At 57.9% G+C, this 17,361-nt stretch overlaps 1 protein-coding gene across 3 annotated transcripts in view; it reads left to right on the forward strand.

Annotated features, from left to right (window-relative positions):
• Evc2 (EvC ciliary complex subunit 2) overlaps window positions 1–17,361 on the forward strand; it is a 95,359-nt gene that overhangs the window by 57,048 nt on the left and 20,950 nt on the right. For all 3 annotated transcript variants that reach the window (XM_076863981.2, XM_077110203.1, XM_076863982.2), the window contains 6 exons: window positions 2,225–2,464; window positions 5,172–5,347; window positions 7,475–7,634; window positions 8,779–9,233; window positions 12,632–12,836; window positions 13,737–13,853. In XM_076863981.2, the coding sequence (XP_076720096.2) occupies window positions 2,225–2,464; window positions 5,172–5,347; window positions 7,475–7,634; window positions 8,779–9,233; window positions 12,632–12,836; window positions 13,737–13,853 (1,353 nt within the window). The remainder of the gene's footprint in view (window positions 1–2,224; window positions 2,465–5,171; window positions 5,348–7,474; window positions 7,635–8,778; window positions 9,234–12,631; window positions 12,837–13,736; window positions 13,854–17,361) is intronic.

Raw genomic sequence — 17,361 nt, forward strand, 5'->3', positions numbered from 1 at the left:
GTGGGTTTTACTCCATACTTCATTCCTGTTAATCAAAGTAAATTGAGGTTTGGGGCTTGTAAAATTCAGTTCTGTCCCCCACCCGTGTGGCTGAGAAGTCGGAGCCTGGAGACTGGCGTCCGCAGCCCCCACCTCCTGAACCTGCCCTAGCCACTGGCCCTAGCGGAATGCGCGGAGTCGGGCCCTGACCCGCTCTCCACTGTTGCATTCTTTGATTTAGATCCAGTCGCCTGTAAAGCCATTGCTCTGCAATAGAGGGTCTCAGAGGATGAGTCCAATCCTTTCTATAAAGCCTGCTTTTTAGAAAGGCAGAGCTGTGATTCGGGGGCTGAAGCAAAGAGCTCCTGTCGGGATGGATGCTGGATGCGGGGGCAGCGGAGGGGGGCTGCCCTCTGGTCTCGCTGGCCCCAGGGCTGCCGCGCGCTGACTGCTGGGCTTCTCTGAGGGGCCCTGGGTAAATGCTTCCCTTCCTCCTGGATCCTGAACCAGCTGAAGATCAGTGAAAGGGGCTGGAGAGACGGAGCCAGGTGCGAGGCTTTGGGAGTGAGTGGACGCAGAGGTGACCGGTCTGCCACCAGGGGGGCTGTGTTCCTGGGACAGAGAATCTGAGGCTCCGGGAGCTTCCAAGCCTCCACTCGGCCTGGAGGAGCCCAGCCCTTGCCTCTGCTGCACAGCCCCTCCCGCCCTCCCGGCCTCTGCTGGGCCAGGGCACAGCCCCTCCCCGTGACCAGGGTCCACACCTGCCTCACGCAGGTGCACCTGTCCCTGCCTTCGCTCCCCACGTGTGGCTGAGAAGTCGAGCCTGGAGCCCAGCGTCCTCCCGAGCAGGGAGAGCTGTGGGAGGGGCCCTTAGCTTCCCTGTGCTCCTGGTCCTCTGTGGGGTGCAGGCTGTTTGTTTTCCGTGGCTGCAACAGAACACGCCCTGAGCAACCTCAGCAGCGCTCCCTGGGACCTCGGGGTCTCTGTGCCCAGGACCTTGGCGTGGCTCTGCTGACCCCTCTGCTCCGGGAAGGGCTCTGCTGGGCTCCAGTCTCTTGTGGAACTCAGGGTCCTGGTCTGTGCTCATTCATGCTGTTGGCAGATTCACTTCCTTGCTTCTGGAAGTTTCCTTTTGCCATGGAGAGTTCATAGCACCGCTCTTGGCTTCTTCCAGGCTAGTGGGAGAGGGTCTCTCTCTTCAGGGGGGGCCAGTCCCTCTTTCATGGATCTCACCTGATGAAATCAGACCCACCCAGGATGGTTTCCCCTGATTAACCCAAAGTCAACTGTCTAGGGACCTAATTGTATTGTCAGGACACCTTCATTTTTGCCATATCATGTAACCTAATCACAAGAGTGACCATCCCATCATGTTCAAATTTACACTCCCATTCAAGGGACGGGAATTTATATGACATTCACAGAAGGGGGGGTCCTGGGGTCCTGTTAGGATCCTGACCACGCATGTGGAGTTAGGGCAGCTCCCTCCTAGGGCTCGAGTCTTGTTGAGACGCTGGGGAACGGCTGCGTTAGGGCTCAGCAGAGGTGCGTTTCCACCTCTCCTCACATGGGACCCCCAACATGCAGGTGGGCTAGCAGCCCCTTCTTGGTACCTCCTCTGCCTCCTTTACCTGGAGGAGTCCAGCTGAGGCCTGGTTGCTGGCATCTCTCTCTTCAATTAAGCTGAGAATGAAAGATGAGGCGAAGATCTCGTGAGCCGAGCTGTGCAGCTGTTGAGACTCCCAGGTCTCCGTTATTCACAGGATTTGTTCAAGCAGTTTGATGTGCAGATTTCCACCCTGTGATTTTTTTGCTTTGTGACTGTTCTGGAAAATCGTTCAGATAACAGGGTGGGGACACGTGGGAACAGCATCTCCCGGCCCCATCATGACAGCTTGGGACAGGGCGTGTGTGCGTGCCCGTGCACACACGTGAGTTCCATGTGTGTTCTGGTTTCTGCCTGTGTACACCTCTGGGTGGGTGTGTGTACTGTGTGACCGTCACACACAAGGCGCGTGTGCAGATTGCATCTGTGGTTGTGAACATGTATGTGTGTGCATTTCTGGGCACCGTGTGCACACGCATGGCATGCACACACAGCACTGCTGAGGGCACCTTGTGTATTAAATGTGCATGTGTGAGTGTATGTGTCCACGTGTGTGACTGTGTCCACGTGTGTGACTGTGTCCACGTGGGTCAGTTGTGCTCGGAGCACCAGGCTCACTGCCGCCCCTTCTCTCCGCAGTCTGCTGCCGAGTGCCGGGGCCTGCTGCGGACCCTCCACGGCCTGGAGCAGGAGCACCTGAGGAGCGCCCTGGCTTTGCACCAGGAGGAGGACTTCGCGCAGGCTCACAGGCAGCTGGCCATTTTCCAGAGAAACGAGTTGCACAGTATCTTTTTTGCCCAGATAAAAAGTGCTATTTTGAAAGGGGACCTGAAGCCAGAGGCCGCTAAAACGCTGCTGCAAGATTATTCTAAACTGCAGGTAAGGCCTCCGCTCGGCTCCCTGTGACCGAGGCGTCGTTTCCCAACTCCTCCATAAACCGCTCCTCTCCTGGAGTTAAGCCCCATCTCTGGTTTGTGCTCTGTCCTGTGAGCTCCTTCCCCTTCTCGGCCCCTGCTGCGGGGGTGATTGTCCCGTGTGCAGGGGGATGGTGGCTTGGAGTGCAGGCCGTGGACCAGGTTGACCTAGACCAGATTCCAGTGCCACCCCATCAGCTGAGTGAGCTTGAGCCGGCTGCCCCCGGCCCAGTGTCCTCTCCTGTGAGGTGGGAATAACAGAGGCCTGTGCTCACAGGGCGGAGGAGGCAGTCACGAGCTGATCCTTGAAGGCAGTGCTTTGCCCGGCTGGTGTGACGTGCAGGTCTGTGACAGAGTGGACGTGCACATGGTGTGTCGGCGTTACTCATGTCCCGGTGCCGGCCCGGGCTTTCGGGTCAGTGTCTGGCTGTGCTTGGGTGTGCGTGTCTTCTGATGTGTAAGCGTGCAAGTGGATATTATTAATCCAGACCCGATCCTTAGATGATGGGCCAGTCGTTTTCCCCAGCCTGCCGGCCTTGCCGTGGACAGTCCCGTGAGGCCTCATGAGGCTCTCTGCAGGCACGCGCGTGCACAGGGCGCAGTCACTGGTGTGCAAAGACGGCCTTCATCGCTCTGCTCCCAGGTTTTCTCGGGTGTTGGTAGCTTGCTCCAGGTGGTGGTGATGGTGGTTAAGAGCAAACCCCTATCTTAATTTGCAAAATCTTGTGGATTGACTAGGACTAGAATATTTGAGAAATGTGGCCATCGCTCCTTAGAGAGGCCGCCTCTTCCAGTTTATGAGCCAGTCTGTGTGTATACAGCACCAACTCTGAATGGTGCTGGAGACTGGGGCGCCGTTGGGCCTGCTCAGGTCTGCAGGGGCTGATGGCGTCACGGTGCCTTGGTCCATGACAGTGTTCGTTGGAAGAATTCAAAGCTGTGGTTCTGATGGAGCAGTCATTCTGCTATTTCAGTTTTAGCTTCACAAGTGAAGATCGTCCCAGAAGGTCGGCTTGCTGGCTGATTTCCCCCCTTGAAATTCTCTACTTGCTGCAGAAGTGCAGGTTCTGCCCACACTGGAACATGCCGTGGGACACCTCGGCAGGCCCGGGGCACAGGGAGGGGACATGGAGGTGTGCTGTTGGCCTCTGTTATGGCTGTTGCCAAAGCAGTGGTGAAAAATAGAGCCACTGGACAAGGTGTGGACATGGAAGCCACCCCTGTGCCTGTGAGCAGGTCCCAGCCATGGGCCACAGGACTTGGCGTTCCCCTGACCACCCACAGAGACAGACCGGCATGCCCATGCCTGGGCAGTGTGTGGTCCTGGTAGAGGCACAGTGAGTAGGGCTGAGATGGCCCTGGCACCCAGGAAGACAGCAAGTCACCATCCGGAGCATGTGGGGAAGGGAGGGCCACCCTGGGGAGACCCCAGAATGGAAAGGGAAGACACTGCCTCTGCAGTCTGATCTAAGTGTTTGCTCATGAACCACTGGTGAGATTCAGAAGGAACTCTGTTGGATCCACTGGCAGGATTCAGACTTACCACCTTACATATAGGAAGGGTTTTCTTGTCATCTTACTCCCATGATGGGCAGTGCTGACCCGCTGTGCCAGAGCCTCACTAAGAAGAGCACGTGTCACCGGGATAGGTCGTGGTTAAGGAGGTAACTGGCACAGAGCTCTCTGCCTGGAGCCCTCAGGGAGTCTGGAGGCCAGCTGGGTCCCCTACAAGCTCAGGTCCAGCTCCGAGGAGGAGGAACGGGAACGTCCCGCTGATTCTGGTGCCAGGAACCCCAGGAAGTGGCAGTATTAAGCCACCTCTGTGGACACCCAGCTGCTCCCTGTGTGGACGGTGCTAGTGCCCTGAGATGTCACGGCTCTTACGTGGAAAGGAGAAGGTCCACGCATCACAGGTCTCCCCTTGAACGCAGTGGGGACCCTCTGGTAATCCCTGCTGTGCATGGTATTCCCGTAGGTGGGGAAAAGAGGACAAGACCATGGGACAGGCGCTGGCCTGTGACCAGCTGGTACAGCTGGACTTGGGACGGCCCCACTAGGACAGCACAGCGGGGTGGACTCAGAGGGCGGCCTGCACATCCCACTCAGCGCCCACGGCTGTGTGCCGTGGACTCAATTTCCTCACTGGAAATGTGATGGTCCTCTCTGCCTAGATTAAGGGATGAGGCGGGCGGGCTCTTGGTCCAGCACCAGGCCGTGGAGAGCCCCGTGTGGGCCAGGCATTGTCCCTCCTGCTTATGGATTTGTTCATGCTGGGATGAAGGGTTGTGTTGCCACCATGTGCCCCATGCCTGCCTGAGGTGTCCCCTGCATTGGTGGGGTGCCCTGGGGGTGGGCTGGCGGCTGACTCACCAGAGCTTCTGCAGGGTCCTGTTGGTGGCGGAAGGATGCTTAGCCCAAGCCCTGAATGTGCATCCTGCTTGGTGCACGGGCCACCACACTGACTCCCCTTGGGGGCCAGGTCTAGTGCACGTCTCATAGCTCTCTGGTTGGCATATGACTTTGTCCAGAGCGAGGAAGATAAAGGTGTCAATCAGTGCTTCTGTTCCTGTGCTTTCTTCTGAAAGGAAAATTAATATTTTAAGTTTTGACAACAATTTTTCCTAAGGTTTAATGAGACATACTTCAAAACATTTTTTCTCTTTTTTAAACAGGAGAATGTGGAAGAGCTGATGGATTTCTTCCAAGCTACTAAGAGGTATCATCTAAGTAAAAGGTTTGGCCACAGGGAGTACCTGGTCCAGAACCTGCAGTGCACGGAGACCCGGGTGCAAGGCCTTCTGAGCACCGCAGCTGCACAGCTGACCCAGCTCATCCAGAAACACGAGAGGTGAGCCCCGCCCCCAGCCTAGCCCCGCCCCGCCCCCAGCCTAGCCCCGCCCCGCCCCAGCCTAGCCCCGCCCCACCCCCAGCCTAGCCCAGCCCCAAGCAACCTGCCCCATCCAGTGGCTCCCTTCTTTCCATTTGCTCATAATATGCAAAGGTCACTCTACTTGTTCTTAAAAAGAGTCCTCAGTTGTAAAAATCCCGTGCCTCATACTGTTTTTTAAAGCACACGTGGTAGATGAGTCGTGTGATGAACCCCCACGTGCCCATCCTTCTGCTTCCTCAGGTACTAACCTGCTGCCAGTCATGGTGGAGCTGCATGTCCCCCCATCCTGGGATATTTTGGAGCAAATCTCCAGCTCCATTTTTTGGAGAAAAAGATGACCATGGGGTGGTGGGGGAACGGCCCACGGGCCCTGGTGCGCCCTGGCATTAGCATTTGTCTTTGGCGTGAAGTGTAAAGGCACGGAGATGCTTCTCTTGGTTTGACTAGTTTCTCTCAGCAGGACCTGGGCTCCACGTGGTCAGGTGAACGGTGGTGGGCAACGGTCTCCACGTGGGATTATCCCTCTCTGGCATCCTTCTCGGCTTCTCTTTCAGGCAGCTTACTTGTAAACAATGAGATGTGCTCTCTTTAGGATATGAGAAGCTCTAAAGTGAACAGGAATATGACCATGAGGTTGGCTTTCTTACCAGTTTGTGGCTTAGCAATTGGTTCTGTGACTTGGGTCACAGCTTCCTGCTCTGGTGAAAGAGGATTCTGTGAGGTATAAGTTATGTGAATGCCCCCACCTCAAGATGCCGATGAATGATCCCTGCAGTGGGCTCGACATGCCTGGTTAATCTGCGCTCCAATGAAGGGAGCGTTCTTGCCTTGAGTTGAAGGCCCGACAGCTGGGTGTCCTTGGTGAGCAGCTGCTGGGGATCGAGGTCTTGCCTCTGGTTTTTAAATTCTATTTTGAAGGACTGACATTGAGATTTCTGAAATGTGTAGTGCCCTACCAGGTCACTGCCTCAGGATGCCTCCATTGAGGGTCTGTCCTGTGCTGGCTGGAGACCAGCCCCGGGGTGCAGACAGAGTGGAGGAGAGGTGGTGTTGGGAGAAGATTGTGGCAGCCGGGTCCTCACAGTGACAGAAGCAACTGGAGACCCTGGGAGACTGGGTGTAGGAATTGGCTCACGTGCTCATGGAGCAGGGAGGTCCCACCACCTGCCCTCTGCAAGCTGGACACCCAGGAGAGCTGGGGGCGTAATCAGTGCAAGGTGGAGGCCTGAGGACCCCGGAGCTGCAGGTGTCAGCTCCTGCCAGGGGCCTGAGGAGGGTGGGGTGTGTGCTCTACAGCGTGAGGCTGAAGGGACGCGTTCCTCCCTCCTGGCCTTCTCCTCTTCATGAGTCAGCGTCCTGGATGATGCCACCCCCTAGGGAGGACCCTCTGCTGCTGGACAGAGTGCCACGGTCAGGTGGACGGTGGGGCTGGGAGCTTTGTCTGGCTCATGGTGTCTGGTGAGGGCCACCCCACGTCGCGGCAGAAGGTGTCATGTGGTGAGGGGGTGGCTGAGGGACGGAGGGGAAGGGGCCAAACTGCCCCCCTGCCCCTCCGTGGTGGCGCCTGTTCCTGGGAAGCCCTCAGGACTGCTCAGCTCTTGAATTTGGGTCCCAGGGCTTAGCCCGCCACAGTAGCAGTTCAACTTCAGTGACCTTGGCTGAGTCCACCTGTTCACGGCTGACATCCTCTGGAAAGTCCGCAGCCCGTGCACCCACGAGCCTGTGTGATCTGGCCGCTCTCGTTGGCCTTCGTCTCCTGGACTTCCTGTCCTTGCTGACACTGGAGTTCCTGGTCCACTGTCTCCTCTTGGGAAATTCCCCGCCCCGCTGGCCCTGCGATGGCTACTTTCCCAGAACTCCCGCCATTCCTGCCCTCACAGCTGAGTCTGTCCTGCCTGGAGCTTTCCCACCCGTCCACCTGACCCTGACCTCGGTCGGCTGGTCAGCTGGTGTTTCAGTCACGTCCCAGCCACCGATTCTCCTTCTGGAGGGTAAAGGCTTTCCTGATCCAAACCAAACCAATGAGGAGCCGCACATTCAGCCCCGGCCACGTCAGGGTTCACGGGCTTTGGTCTCTCTCCCCAGGGCAGGGTACCTGGACGAAGACCAGATGGAAGTGCTCCTGGAGCGGGCTCAGACGGAAGTCTTTTCTATAAAACAGAAGTTGGAAAACGACTTGAAGCAGGAAAAGAAAAAGCTCCACCAGAAGTTGGTAACCAAGAGAAGACGAGAGTTGCTTCAGAAGGTACGGCAGGTGCGGCGCTGTTCCTCTCTGGGTGACCCCTGCCAACACCACCAGGTCACGGCTGCCGTCCACCCTAGGTCGGGCAGGGCGCCTGGGCAGACAGTGCCTGTGCCGTCTGCAGTTGATTGGTGGTGACTTTTTGGAGTGCTGCTTTACGGTGGCACATCAGAGGCCGGGGTTGACTAGCCATGTCTGCGTGGGGAGGGAAGTGGCGGCTGGTGTGAGTGACGAGGACAATGATGCCTTTTATTACCGAGTGCTGGGCCCCGCGCGAAGCCCCGGGCTGGCCTCCATCACTGCAGTGTACACCATCGGGGCGCCGCCTGTTCTCTGAGCCGCAGGTTAAAGGACCACAACAGGCGCGAGCCCCAGCTCTGAAGGCCTGATCCAGCCAGGGCTAGTGACTAGAAGAAGGACTGCAGACCCCAGGAGGGAGCCTCCCGGTCCTCTGCGGGCTGAGTGGCCCAGGGTGAGGATGGAGTGTCACAGAGCAGACTCTGCTGTCGTGTTCCCTGGGCTGAGGACACTGCCTGACACGCAGGGGCCTTCCTCTCTGGTCACCAGGAACCGCGAGCAGAAGGCAGGCCACCTCATGTTCTGGTCAGGTAGAACGAGAGCAGCTGTGGACGCCCGTTAAGGACACCCGTGGGCCTCTCACTCCCGTCAGGCTCCCCGCCACGAGGCCTGCACGCCCTCGGCTCTCTCTCCCCGGCCTCTTCTTCTGCACCAGGGGCTTTCCTGAGGCTGTGCTGTATCAGGCCACTCATGATCGCCACAGCCACGCTGTGTGCGGGTCCCATTACATCCCCATTTTACAGAGCAGGATGTGGAGGCACAGAGAGGTTAAGATCCTCACTCAGGTCACTCAGCTTGTAATGGAGGAGCCAGGATTGAAACCCAGATGGCCCGCCTCCTGACTGTACCTACTCAATAAGTCTTGTTCAGTGAACATCAAACATGAAGTTTCCAACATAGTTTCTTTGATCTTCTGAAGGATCATTTCCCAAATGTGAGATTGTCGGGGAGGAGTGGGGAGTCGCTAAACCTTCCGTGTCCTCTGCCACAAATTTCCGAAGTGTTTTCCCAGAGGGCTGTGCCTACCACCCTGTCCCCATTTGATCGTCCTTTGTCACCTTCCTGCCAGCACAAGGAGCAGCGGAGACAGCAGCTGTCCACCGGAGAAGCCCTCCGGGCTGCTGAAGACGCCGGCCAGTACCTGGGCCAGTGGAGGAGCATGGTGGCCGAGCACAGCGCCGCGCTGGAGGAGCTGCAGGAGGGCCTGGACCAGGCCGCCCTGGACGACCTGCGGGCCCTGACCCTGGCGCTGTCGGAGAAGGCCACCGAGGCGCTGCGGCGCCTGCAGAGCTCGGGGATGACGCAGGAGCTGCTCAAGCGCAGCGTGCCCTGGCTCTTCCTGCAGCAGATCCTGGAGGAGCATGGCCAGGAGTCGGCCGCCCGGGCCGCGCAGCTGGAGGCCGAGGAGAGGGAGCGGGGCCAGGAGGGCGTCCGGAGCGTGAGGCAGAGGCTGCAGGAGGACGCCCCGGAGGCCTCGGTGGAGGAGCAGGCGGAGCTGAGGTGCTGGGAGCGCCTGATCTTCCTGTGAGTGGCCTGCAGGTCCCCTCTGCCCCACCGCTGCCCTCCACCCACTGCTGAGGGCGGGAGCCCAGGCTGCGGTGCCCAGGGTGGCCCAGCACGGGGCACCGGCCCAGCAGATGAGGGTGCTCAGCCACCCAGACTCACAGCTCGCAGGGTGGACGGCGGGGCCAGGGGAGGAGGGTTCTGGGGACCGGGGCCCTGGGTGCCTTGGGAGTGTGGGTGGTTCAGTGGACTGGCAGGGCCCGGCCCACTGCTCAGGGAGAAGTGAGGTTTGGTGAGGGGACCTTGCAGAGTGGGGAGAAGGCTGGGTGACGCCATGGCCACCCCGTGGTCTCCCCCAAGCGTTCAGGCAGCACCAAGTGTCCATTGGACCCCGGGTGCAGTTCTTACACCTTGCCGCACCATGTTTCCCCTGCTCCTCTCATTGGCTGGCTCATTGGGCCACTGGTTCTTATTAATACCAGAACCATGAGGACTCCCGCTCCAGAGTGGGACACAGTGCTGGTCACAGCCGACCAGCAGTCCTGCCGAGGAACTGGAAACCAGTGCATGAACCATGAACCATGCACGGTGTCTTCCAGCCACACGGAGAGGCCCAGTGTGAGGACCAGCTGGAGCCGGCTCTGGCTGGGGAGTCTTCTGCTTGTCCCAGTCCTCTGCCGGTTCTTTGTGCAGACTGAGATTTAGCTCAGCCCAGGAGGGAGGCATCAGTGGTATATTAGACCCACAAAGATTTTGGTGTACATTGGAAACTCTAGGAGCCCCAAATATGACCAGTGAGGAAAGAGATGCAGGTAGTGTAGACCAAAAGACCAGGCTTTAAATTCCAGCACCCACCACCAGCTGTGTGGGCGCGGACAAGTTACTTAACCTCTTTGGGCCTCATCTTTATTGCCTGTAAACAGGGATGACAGTATTAAATAATTTATAGCACTTGATGCTATCAGGTGGGTTAACACGTGAAGCGAATGTTTATGTAAGAGCCTGGCTCTACATGGGGACCCTTGGACAGGTGTCAGGTGGCCGGGCATCTGCAGGATCTTGCTGACCTGAAGGACTTAATACCCCTTCCCTCCCAGTCCCCCTCCCCGGCACCGACCTTGCTGTGGGGGGTCGGTCCCCAGGTGCTCATGCAGAGTGATGTCATCTGGTTTTCAGTGAGTGACTCCGCTCTTCCCACCTCTCTCTTGTGCTCCTGGCTTCATTGATTCCCTGATCTTCATTAGTTATTGCTTTCCTGACACGGGAGCCGAGACGCCGTCTTCTCCAAGCCACACAGATCAGAACTTTACGGGCCCTTCACGCACGTGAGTGGCCCTCGGCAGCACTGATGCCGCCCAGGCCTCTGCTCGTCCACCTGCAACACTTGAATGAGACTTGACGTTCCCGTTCCTGGGTGGTCATTTTCTTCAACTTCGTTTGGGTCCGTTTTGCAGGGACCATTACTAAAACTGCCACTGAGTTAGCCACCAACGGGGAAAGAGAAATCTGGCTTGGCTATCGGGACTCTTCAAGGTTTTTCCGAGGGTTAAAGAGGGTCAACCGCAGCGCCGCGGCGTGAGCTGCTCATACGCGTGGCTTATTTAAGGTCCCAGGGCTGCGGCCTTAGTTTCCATGGTGTTGTGTGATGATGGCTTGGCACCATTGTTTGGAGACACGGTTTTATCCCATCTGCACACAAGACGGGGTTGCTGTGAGCCTCTTCAGCCAGAGTTGGGATTAAGAAGGGCCTGTTTTTTGCCAGGGAAAGTGTGTCTTGACACTCCTTTCCTAGGTTTCTACTCTGACTTTTCAGGGCAAAGACCTGCCTCTTGTCTTTCTGCATTCCCTGGTCCTTGTAGCAGAGGACCAGGACCAGGCCACAGGGGCCATTCTGCTGGAAGGTGCGAGATAGGACCTAGGTGCCCGTGGGGTGCTTTTGTTCTGGACAGTAACCGGCAGACAGTAGGAAAGGCAGTGCGTGGGGTGAGGGCCAGGGCCAGGCTGCATCACTAGAAGTGCTCTAGAAACGGGGTGGGGGGCCTTGGAGTGAGGACCCCATGACAGGGTGCCCTGCCCCGGGGCCCTCGCCTGCAGCCTGTGATGTGACCCTCAGGCCTTCTGTCTTCCTCTGAGGCCCCTGACATCCTGAACTCCTCCTGCTCTTCCACAGGAGAACTTCCCTGGTGAGCCGGGATGTAGAGATTCGGGTGTGTGAGGCTTGCCCTGGCCTCCCTGGGAAATAGTCTGCAAATGTTCCCTCAAAGCCACTCCCGCGCAGCCTGTGGACAGTGCCCGAGTGACAGGAGAAACCCAGGTGGCTCTGCAGAGATTAAATAAATGGATGAATAAACAGACAAACCCTGTCAGAAGCAGGAGCGAGAGGTCAGGCCCCTTCCTGGGTTGCTCCCTCCCGAATCAAGGACGTCCATCCAGACGTCCACCCTGGGGCCCACGAAGCTGGGAAAGTGAGCATGTGGCCACTCTCCCTTGGGAGTGGCTGTGGGCCTGGCCAGAAGGAAGCCAGGGATATTCCTCAGTCTCCCCTCGTGTAAGTCGAGGATCAGCAATGATGCAGGTCGGGGTCTCTGATTCCCAGGGCTCCTTAAGGGGGCACCACAACCAGAGGCACATGATTGTCCCCTGGTTCTGTGGCCAGAGTGAACTCGGGGTGCAGGAGGCTGTGCTCCACTGAGGCTCTGGGGAGGCCGTTCCTCACCCTTCTCTGAGCTTCTGCATTGGTCTGTAGACACGTCAGTCCCACCTCCGCCTCTGTTGTCACATGGCTCCTGCCCCGCGTGATTTTCTCCTCGCCTGTCCCACCAGAACATTAGTTATATCAGAGTGAGGGTCCCCTCCACTCTAGTGGGTCTTCATTTGCAAAGACCCTGTTTCCAAATGGCCCCATTCACAGGTGCTGACCTTAGATTCACATCCGAGGGACATAATTCAGTGCATAGCAGTGAACTGCCTGGCACGGTCTCTGGCATGGAGTAGGTTTGTGATAAAATGACAGTTGCCAGTTGCCATCCTTTAGGACCCTTTCCCTGACCCCGACCTGTCCTGGGTGCCACTTGCCCCTGCTTACAGTGCTGTTGCCTGCGGTTGGTGGACAGGGCTTCATTTCTTATCTCTTTCTCCACACTTCCTTAATGCACATGATCTGGTTGTGGTCACGGGCGTGAATGCCAGAAGACCGATTCCTCCTCTTGGCTGCCTCCTTGAGCTCTAGGTCTCAGCTCCACATGACCCTGTGCCCAGCAGTGCATACATTAGGCACCCAGGAAAGGCTTACGGATTGAATGCCCGGAGGCGCAATGCGTTTCCTCCACGCAGGGACTTAGTTCATGGGCTGTGAAGTCCCAGCTCCCACCCCAACCTGCGTTTCCTCTTGGTTGAACATTCCACTGTCCCCTCCACAGGCGGCTCTGCTGCTCGGCCTTCTCACTGTCTGAAGAGGAGCTGCTCAGGATGAGGCAGGAGGTCCACGGCTGCTTCGCCCAGATGGACAGGAGCTTGGCCCTACCCAAAATCCGGGCCCGAGTCCTGCTGCAGAGATTCCAGACCTCCTGGCGGGAAGCAGAGGTCCTGAAGCTAGACCAGGCCCTGGCTGCACCCGAGCTGCAGGTAGGCGGGACATCATGGCCTCTCAACTGCAGGGACTGGCCACTACTCCACAGGATCTGACCCTGCGGGGTCCTGTGTCTCTGCCCCCCACCCAGATCCCTCTCCCCCATCCTCTCCTTTCTAGCCATGGTAGGTCTTTCTATTCTTGGAACAGCCAGGTTGTCCTGAATTCAAGGTCTGGGGACAGCTCTGGGGCCATGCAGATGCCCTTACCCAGCTGGTACAGTGTCCACCTGCAGCCGCCCGTGGTTTGCATCCACACTCTTCTTTACTCTTCTCCTGAATGTTGTGCTGGGTGGAAGGGAGGCATCTGCCCTGAGTCGTGGCTCTCCTTTCTTCTCCCATCATTGTGGACAGTGACTGATTCAGGGTAAAAAAGGTCTCTCTGCAAGTGGCACCAAGGAGGGTTGCTCACCTCAGCTCAGTGGGCTTGGAGAAGAGTCTCTTGTACTGGGATGATGATTGACAGCTGCCTTTTGGGGACCACCTGCGTGTTTCAAGGGCAGATGAGTCTGGTGCAGCTGATCCTGCACATGATCTGGAACTTGCTGTTGTAGACCTCTGGGGCCACACCTCCTTGAGTGCACATGATCTTGAACTTGCCATTGCTCCTGCCTGCAGCATGCTTTGTAGTCTCTTCACCCCTCAGTTCAATGTCACCTCCACCAAGAGGCCTTCTCTGAGTGCCATGAATGTAAAATAACCTTCTCCCAGGCATGCTTTGTCACGAGGCCATCACCTGGCACGATCCAGGAAGAGATGCGTCCTGCTGGCCTCAGGTGGAGTTTGGCAGTTCTGTGAGCCAGAGTCTTCCCTTGGCTTGGGGTGACCTGGGGCTGCATGAGCTTGCTGATGACCATGTCGATGCCCGTGTTTTCTCTGACCCCTCTCCACCCACAGTCCAAGACAAGGAAGCCGCGGTCCAAGAGTAAAAGCAAGGTAGACCTTTTGAAGAAGTGCATTGAAGACAAGATTCGCCTCTTTGAGGAACAGGCCCCTGAGGACCTGGTTGAAAAGGTGGGTGCGTCTGCTTCATTGGTTGCGTCTCTCTGCACCCAGCAGGTGACGCTGGCCGTTGGCCGGTGTGTGGAGTTCTCCTGGGCTGCTCCGTCCATCTGTCCCGAGCACCGTGCTCTGGAAGTCACTGTCCTGCACATGTGGCCTCTCTCCCCGGGGCCCTCTGTCTGAGCCTCTTTCCCCGGTCTCTGCTGGGAGATCTTGTCACCTCAGGCTCTGCTCCTCGTGGCCCTGGTCCCGCTGTCACATGCCTGGCTCTGTCCTGGACATTGTGGACAGTGACTGCGTCTGTCCTGTCTCCCCATCTCCTTTTTACCTGTGAATCCTTGGCTGTGCTCCCACGTCCCCGCTCCCTCCAGCCCCTTCTCATCGCCGTGTTTGGTCCTTGGGTCCGGCGCACCCTCGGGCTCCTGACGCTCCAGGCTGCGTTCTGCCTGCTCCTGCAGTCGCCTCTCGGGTCACTTCCTGGACGCAGAACTCTGTCCTTTGCTGTCCTTAGGCATTGCCTCTGTGCTCGGGTGTCCTCTCCGGGTCATCCCCCTGTACTCCTGGCGCCTCCCTCCCTGCAGCCTGTGCAGCCCCCCTTCCAGCAGTGCTTCGGGCACTGCTCATTTGCTCCCTGAGTATTTGAGGAGACAGTGACATCCTGGCACTGTGTCCCTGAGCTCTGAGTGCAGCCTGATTCAGGTGGTCCTGCTCCTGCTCTCTATTTGGGGACACTGAGGAGAAACACTTAAAATCGTCTCTCTCTTAAAATGCTCCTCAGGGAAGGATCGAGGTGCTGTGGCCACGGCAGGTGGGGCAAGCAGGCGGCAGGTGCACTGTTGTGGGTCGGGAGGAGAGGGCTCCCGTGGGGTTGCATGGAGTGGACGCCACACAGGCTGCCTGTGCCCGTGTCTCCCGCGCTTTGCCCTGTGTTGGGGGCTCCCAAGAGGATGATGTCCAGGTGGAGCAGCTGTGTTTGTCCCTCGCCTAGTTTTGTTTTTAATTAAAAAAATTTTTAGGGTAGGTGTACCTTGTCTCAGAAGACAAATGCCTGGACCTGTGAAGGGCCCTAGAACGTACTCTGGGTGCGGTCAGTGGTTCCTTTCAGGGTGTATAGGGGTTGGCCATCAGCAGTCATGAGGAACAGGTGGAAGTGCCAGGACTGGGGAGGACAGGGCTGGCCTGTGACCAGTGAGGGAGCAGCTCATGATGATGCCTTGGGCCTCATGACCCGGGGCATCATCAGCGGTGACCTTTCAGTGAGAGGTGGCCCTTGCAGTCTGCCTTCCCACCTGGCAGGTGCCCACCTCAGGCGCTCCCTGACGGCAGCTTAAAGGGCCTCCCTGCTCAGCAGGTGGACTTTGCTCCCATTTTCTTTGCAGAGTGATCGTGGAGGGCAGCAACGGCCCCCACTCGCTGAGAGGCTGCCAGGTCATTGTCACAGTCAGGGTTCTGCAGATACAGAACCAGCCAGATGTACACCCTAGTAGCCACCAACAGGAGGGTTATTACGGGGATCTGCTCATGCAAGTATGAAAGCCAAGAGCCCACGATCCGCCCCCTGTGAGCTGGGCAAGCCTAGGCAATGGTCAGCTCAGTCTTGCCCACAGGCCTGGGCCTGGGCTGCGGTGTAAGTCCAGAGTCCAGGGCCCGAGAACCAGGGGTGCCGATGTCTCCCAGGGCAAAGAAACCACGGCCCAGCTCAGGAGAAGGCCCGGGGCCCCCTTCCTCCTCCCTCCTCTTCCGCTGGGCTCTCCCGAGGCTGGGTGGCCCCTGCTCACACTGGGGAGGTCTTATTTGCTCAGTCCCCCAATTCCAATGCTGCTCTCACCCAGAAACACCCTCACAGGCTCTTCCAGAAACAACACTCTGGGCGTCCCTTAGCACAAGCCAGGTGGCACTAGAATCAACCCTCACGGTCACATTTCAGGGGAGGGAGGTCCTCAGAGTCTGTGCAGCTGTGGAGATGGCGCCAGGTCCTCTGACAGCTGCCCAGGAGACCTGTGGAGGACGGCCTGTTGGGAATGGGGTGCCTCCAGGGCCGCTCTGGTCTCTGGTTCACCTGGGGCAGCAGAGCATGCTGGGAACACCGTTGGGGCCCCTTCTTGACTGGAATCTGCAGGCACCAGTCCACCCTTAGCCCTGGACTGACTCCCCTGGTCTGGACTCCTCCACGTGGCTGAGGGGAAGTGGGGTCTGGGGAGGGAAGGAGGATGGGTCACCCACCACCAGTGATGGCCAGGGCTGGGGTGAACCGCTGGCCACCGTCACTCTTGCCCTGCTGTGCAGCAGCGAGCTGGGGGCTGGAGGGTGTCACCTTCCTGGAAGGACTCTTGGGGACTCTCTGTCCCCCCGCCCGCCCTTCCTCCCATGTTCCTCTGCTTCTCCTTCCCAGCCTGCCCTGCCCGGCTCTTCCTCCTCCTGTTGGGAGCACTGCTTGGTGCCCTTCCCTGGGCCGGGCCCCTCTGGGGTTCATGGGTGCAGAGGCGCAGCTTGTCCCTCACCCCTGCAAGTCCGCCCAGAAAATCCACTGCCAGTCTGAAGCTCCACCCAGAATCCAGGGCCGTGGGTGAATTTTGGAGGGACAGAGAGGGACGGGCAGACCAGTGCAAGCCTCCTGGCCGCCCACTTTCTGAACAGCTGACAGGTTGATGGAGGACGGCGGCGGCGCCGGTGTCAGGCAGCACCGAGAGGGCCGAGCGGGCAGGTAGGGCCAGGCGCTTTGCCCGCCCTCCAGGCCCCCTGAAGACCTTCTGGTGGGCTCACTGCAGACTCATAGATGCGTCCTTGGAAACCTGGAAGGTCACGTGCCCATTTTAGAAAACGTTAGCCAAGTTCCTTTAGCGTTTCCGTCATTACCCTGCAGTTAGTCGTAGAGTGGCCGTCCATCCAGAAGGGGGATGTCTTATTTTATTTGGCTCTTCTAGGATCTTAACAGTTTTGCAGTTACTTCCATAAGCAGGCTGTCCTCACAGGTGACTTCCTGAGGACGGCCCCAGCTTCCCTGTTTGCCCCACGTCCCCTCCCATGAGCCCCCTTCACACTCGGCTGGGCAGTAATTCGCAGAGTGACAGTGTCCATAACGTGCTGTGTGTTTGGGGGATGGTTTCCAGATGTGTCATAGGTTTGGTTATAATTGTGAATAATAACCTGTTTTCAATGATATTATTTGATATTAACAAATATGGCTAAATAAGTCTTTCCAACTCCCTTATTCTCTCTCGGAAGCCAAGCTGTTGGCTGGAGGTTCCTAGCTCTGCCACTTTTCAACTGTGTGACCTTGAGCCACTACTGGGCCTCTCTGTGCCTCAGGGTTCTCGTCTCTCCAGTGTGGGTAGCAGAAGCCTCTGCTTCTCAGGATGATTGTGAAGATCCCCCATGGTGCTGTTGACTTTGCACAGTCGGCCTGACACCCGTGGTCACTGTGGCCTGTGGCCTCCCCTTTGATACCTAGGCTCATTCCTTTTTCTACTTGCTGCTTCGGGGTCCTTGTCTGCTTGTCCCACCTTCTCTCTCATTTCCG

Source organism: Callospermophilus lateralis, chromosome 8, assembly GCF_048772815.1.
Source record: "Callospermophilus lateralis isolate mCalLat2 chromosome 8, mCalLat2.hap1, whole genome shotgun sequence".
NCBI lineage: Eukaryota > Metazoa > Chordata > Mammalia > Rodentia > Sciuridae > Callospermophilus > Callospermophilus lateralis.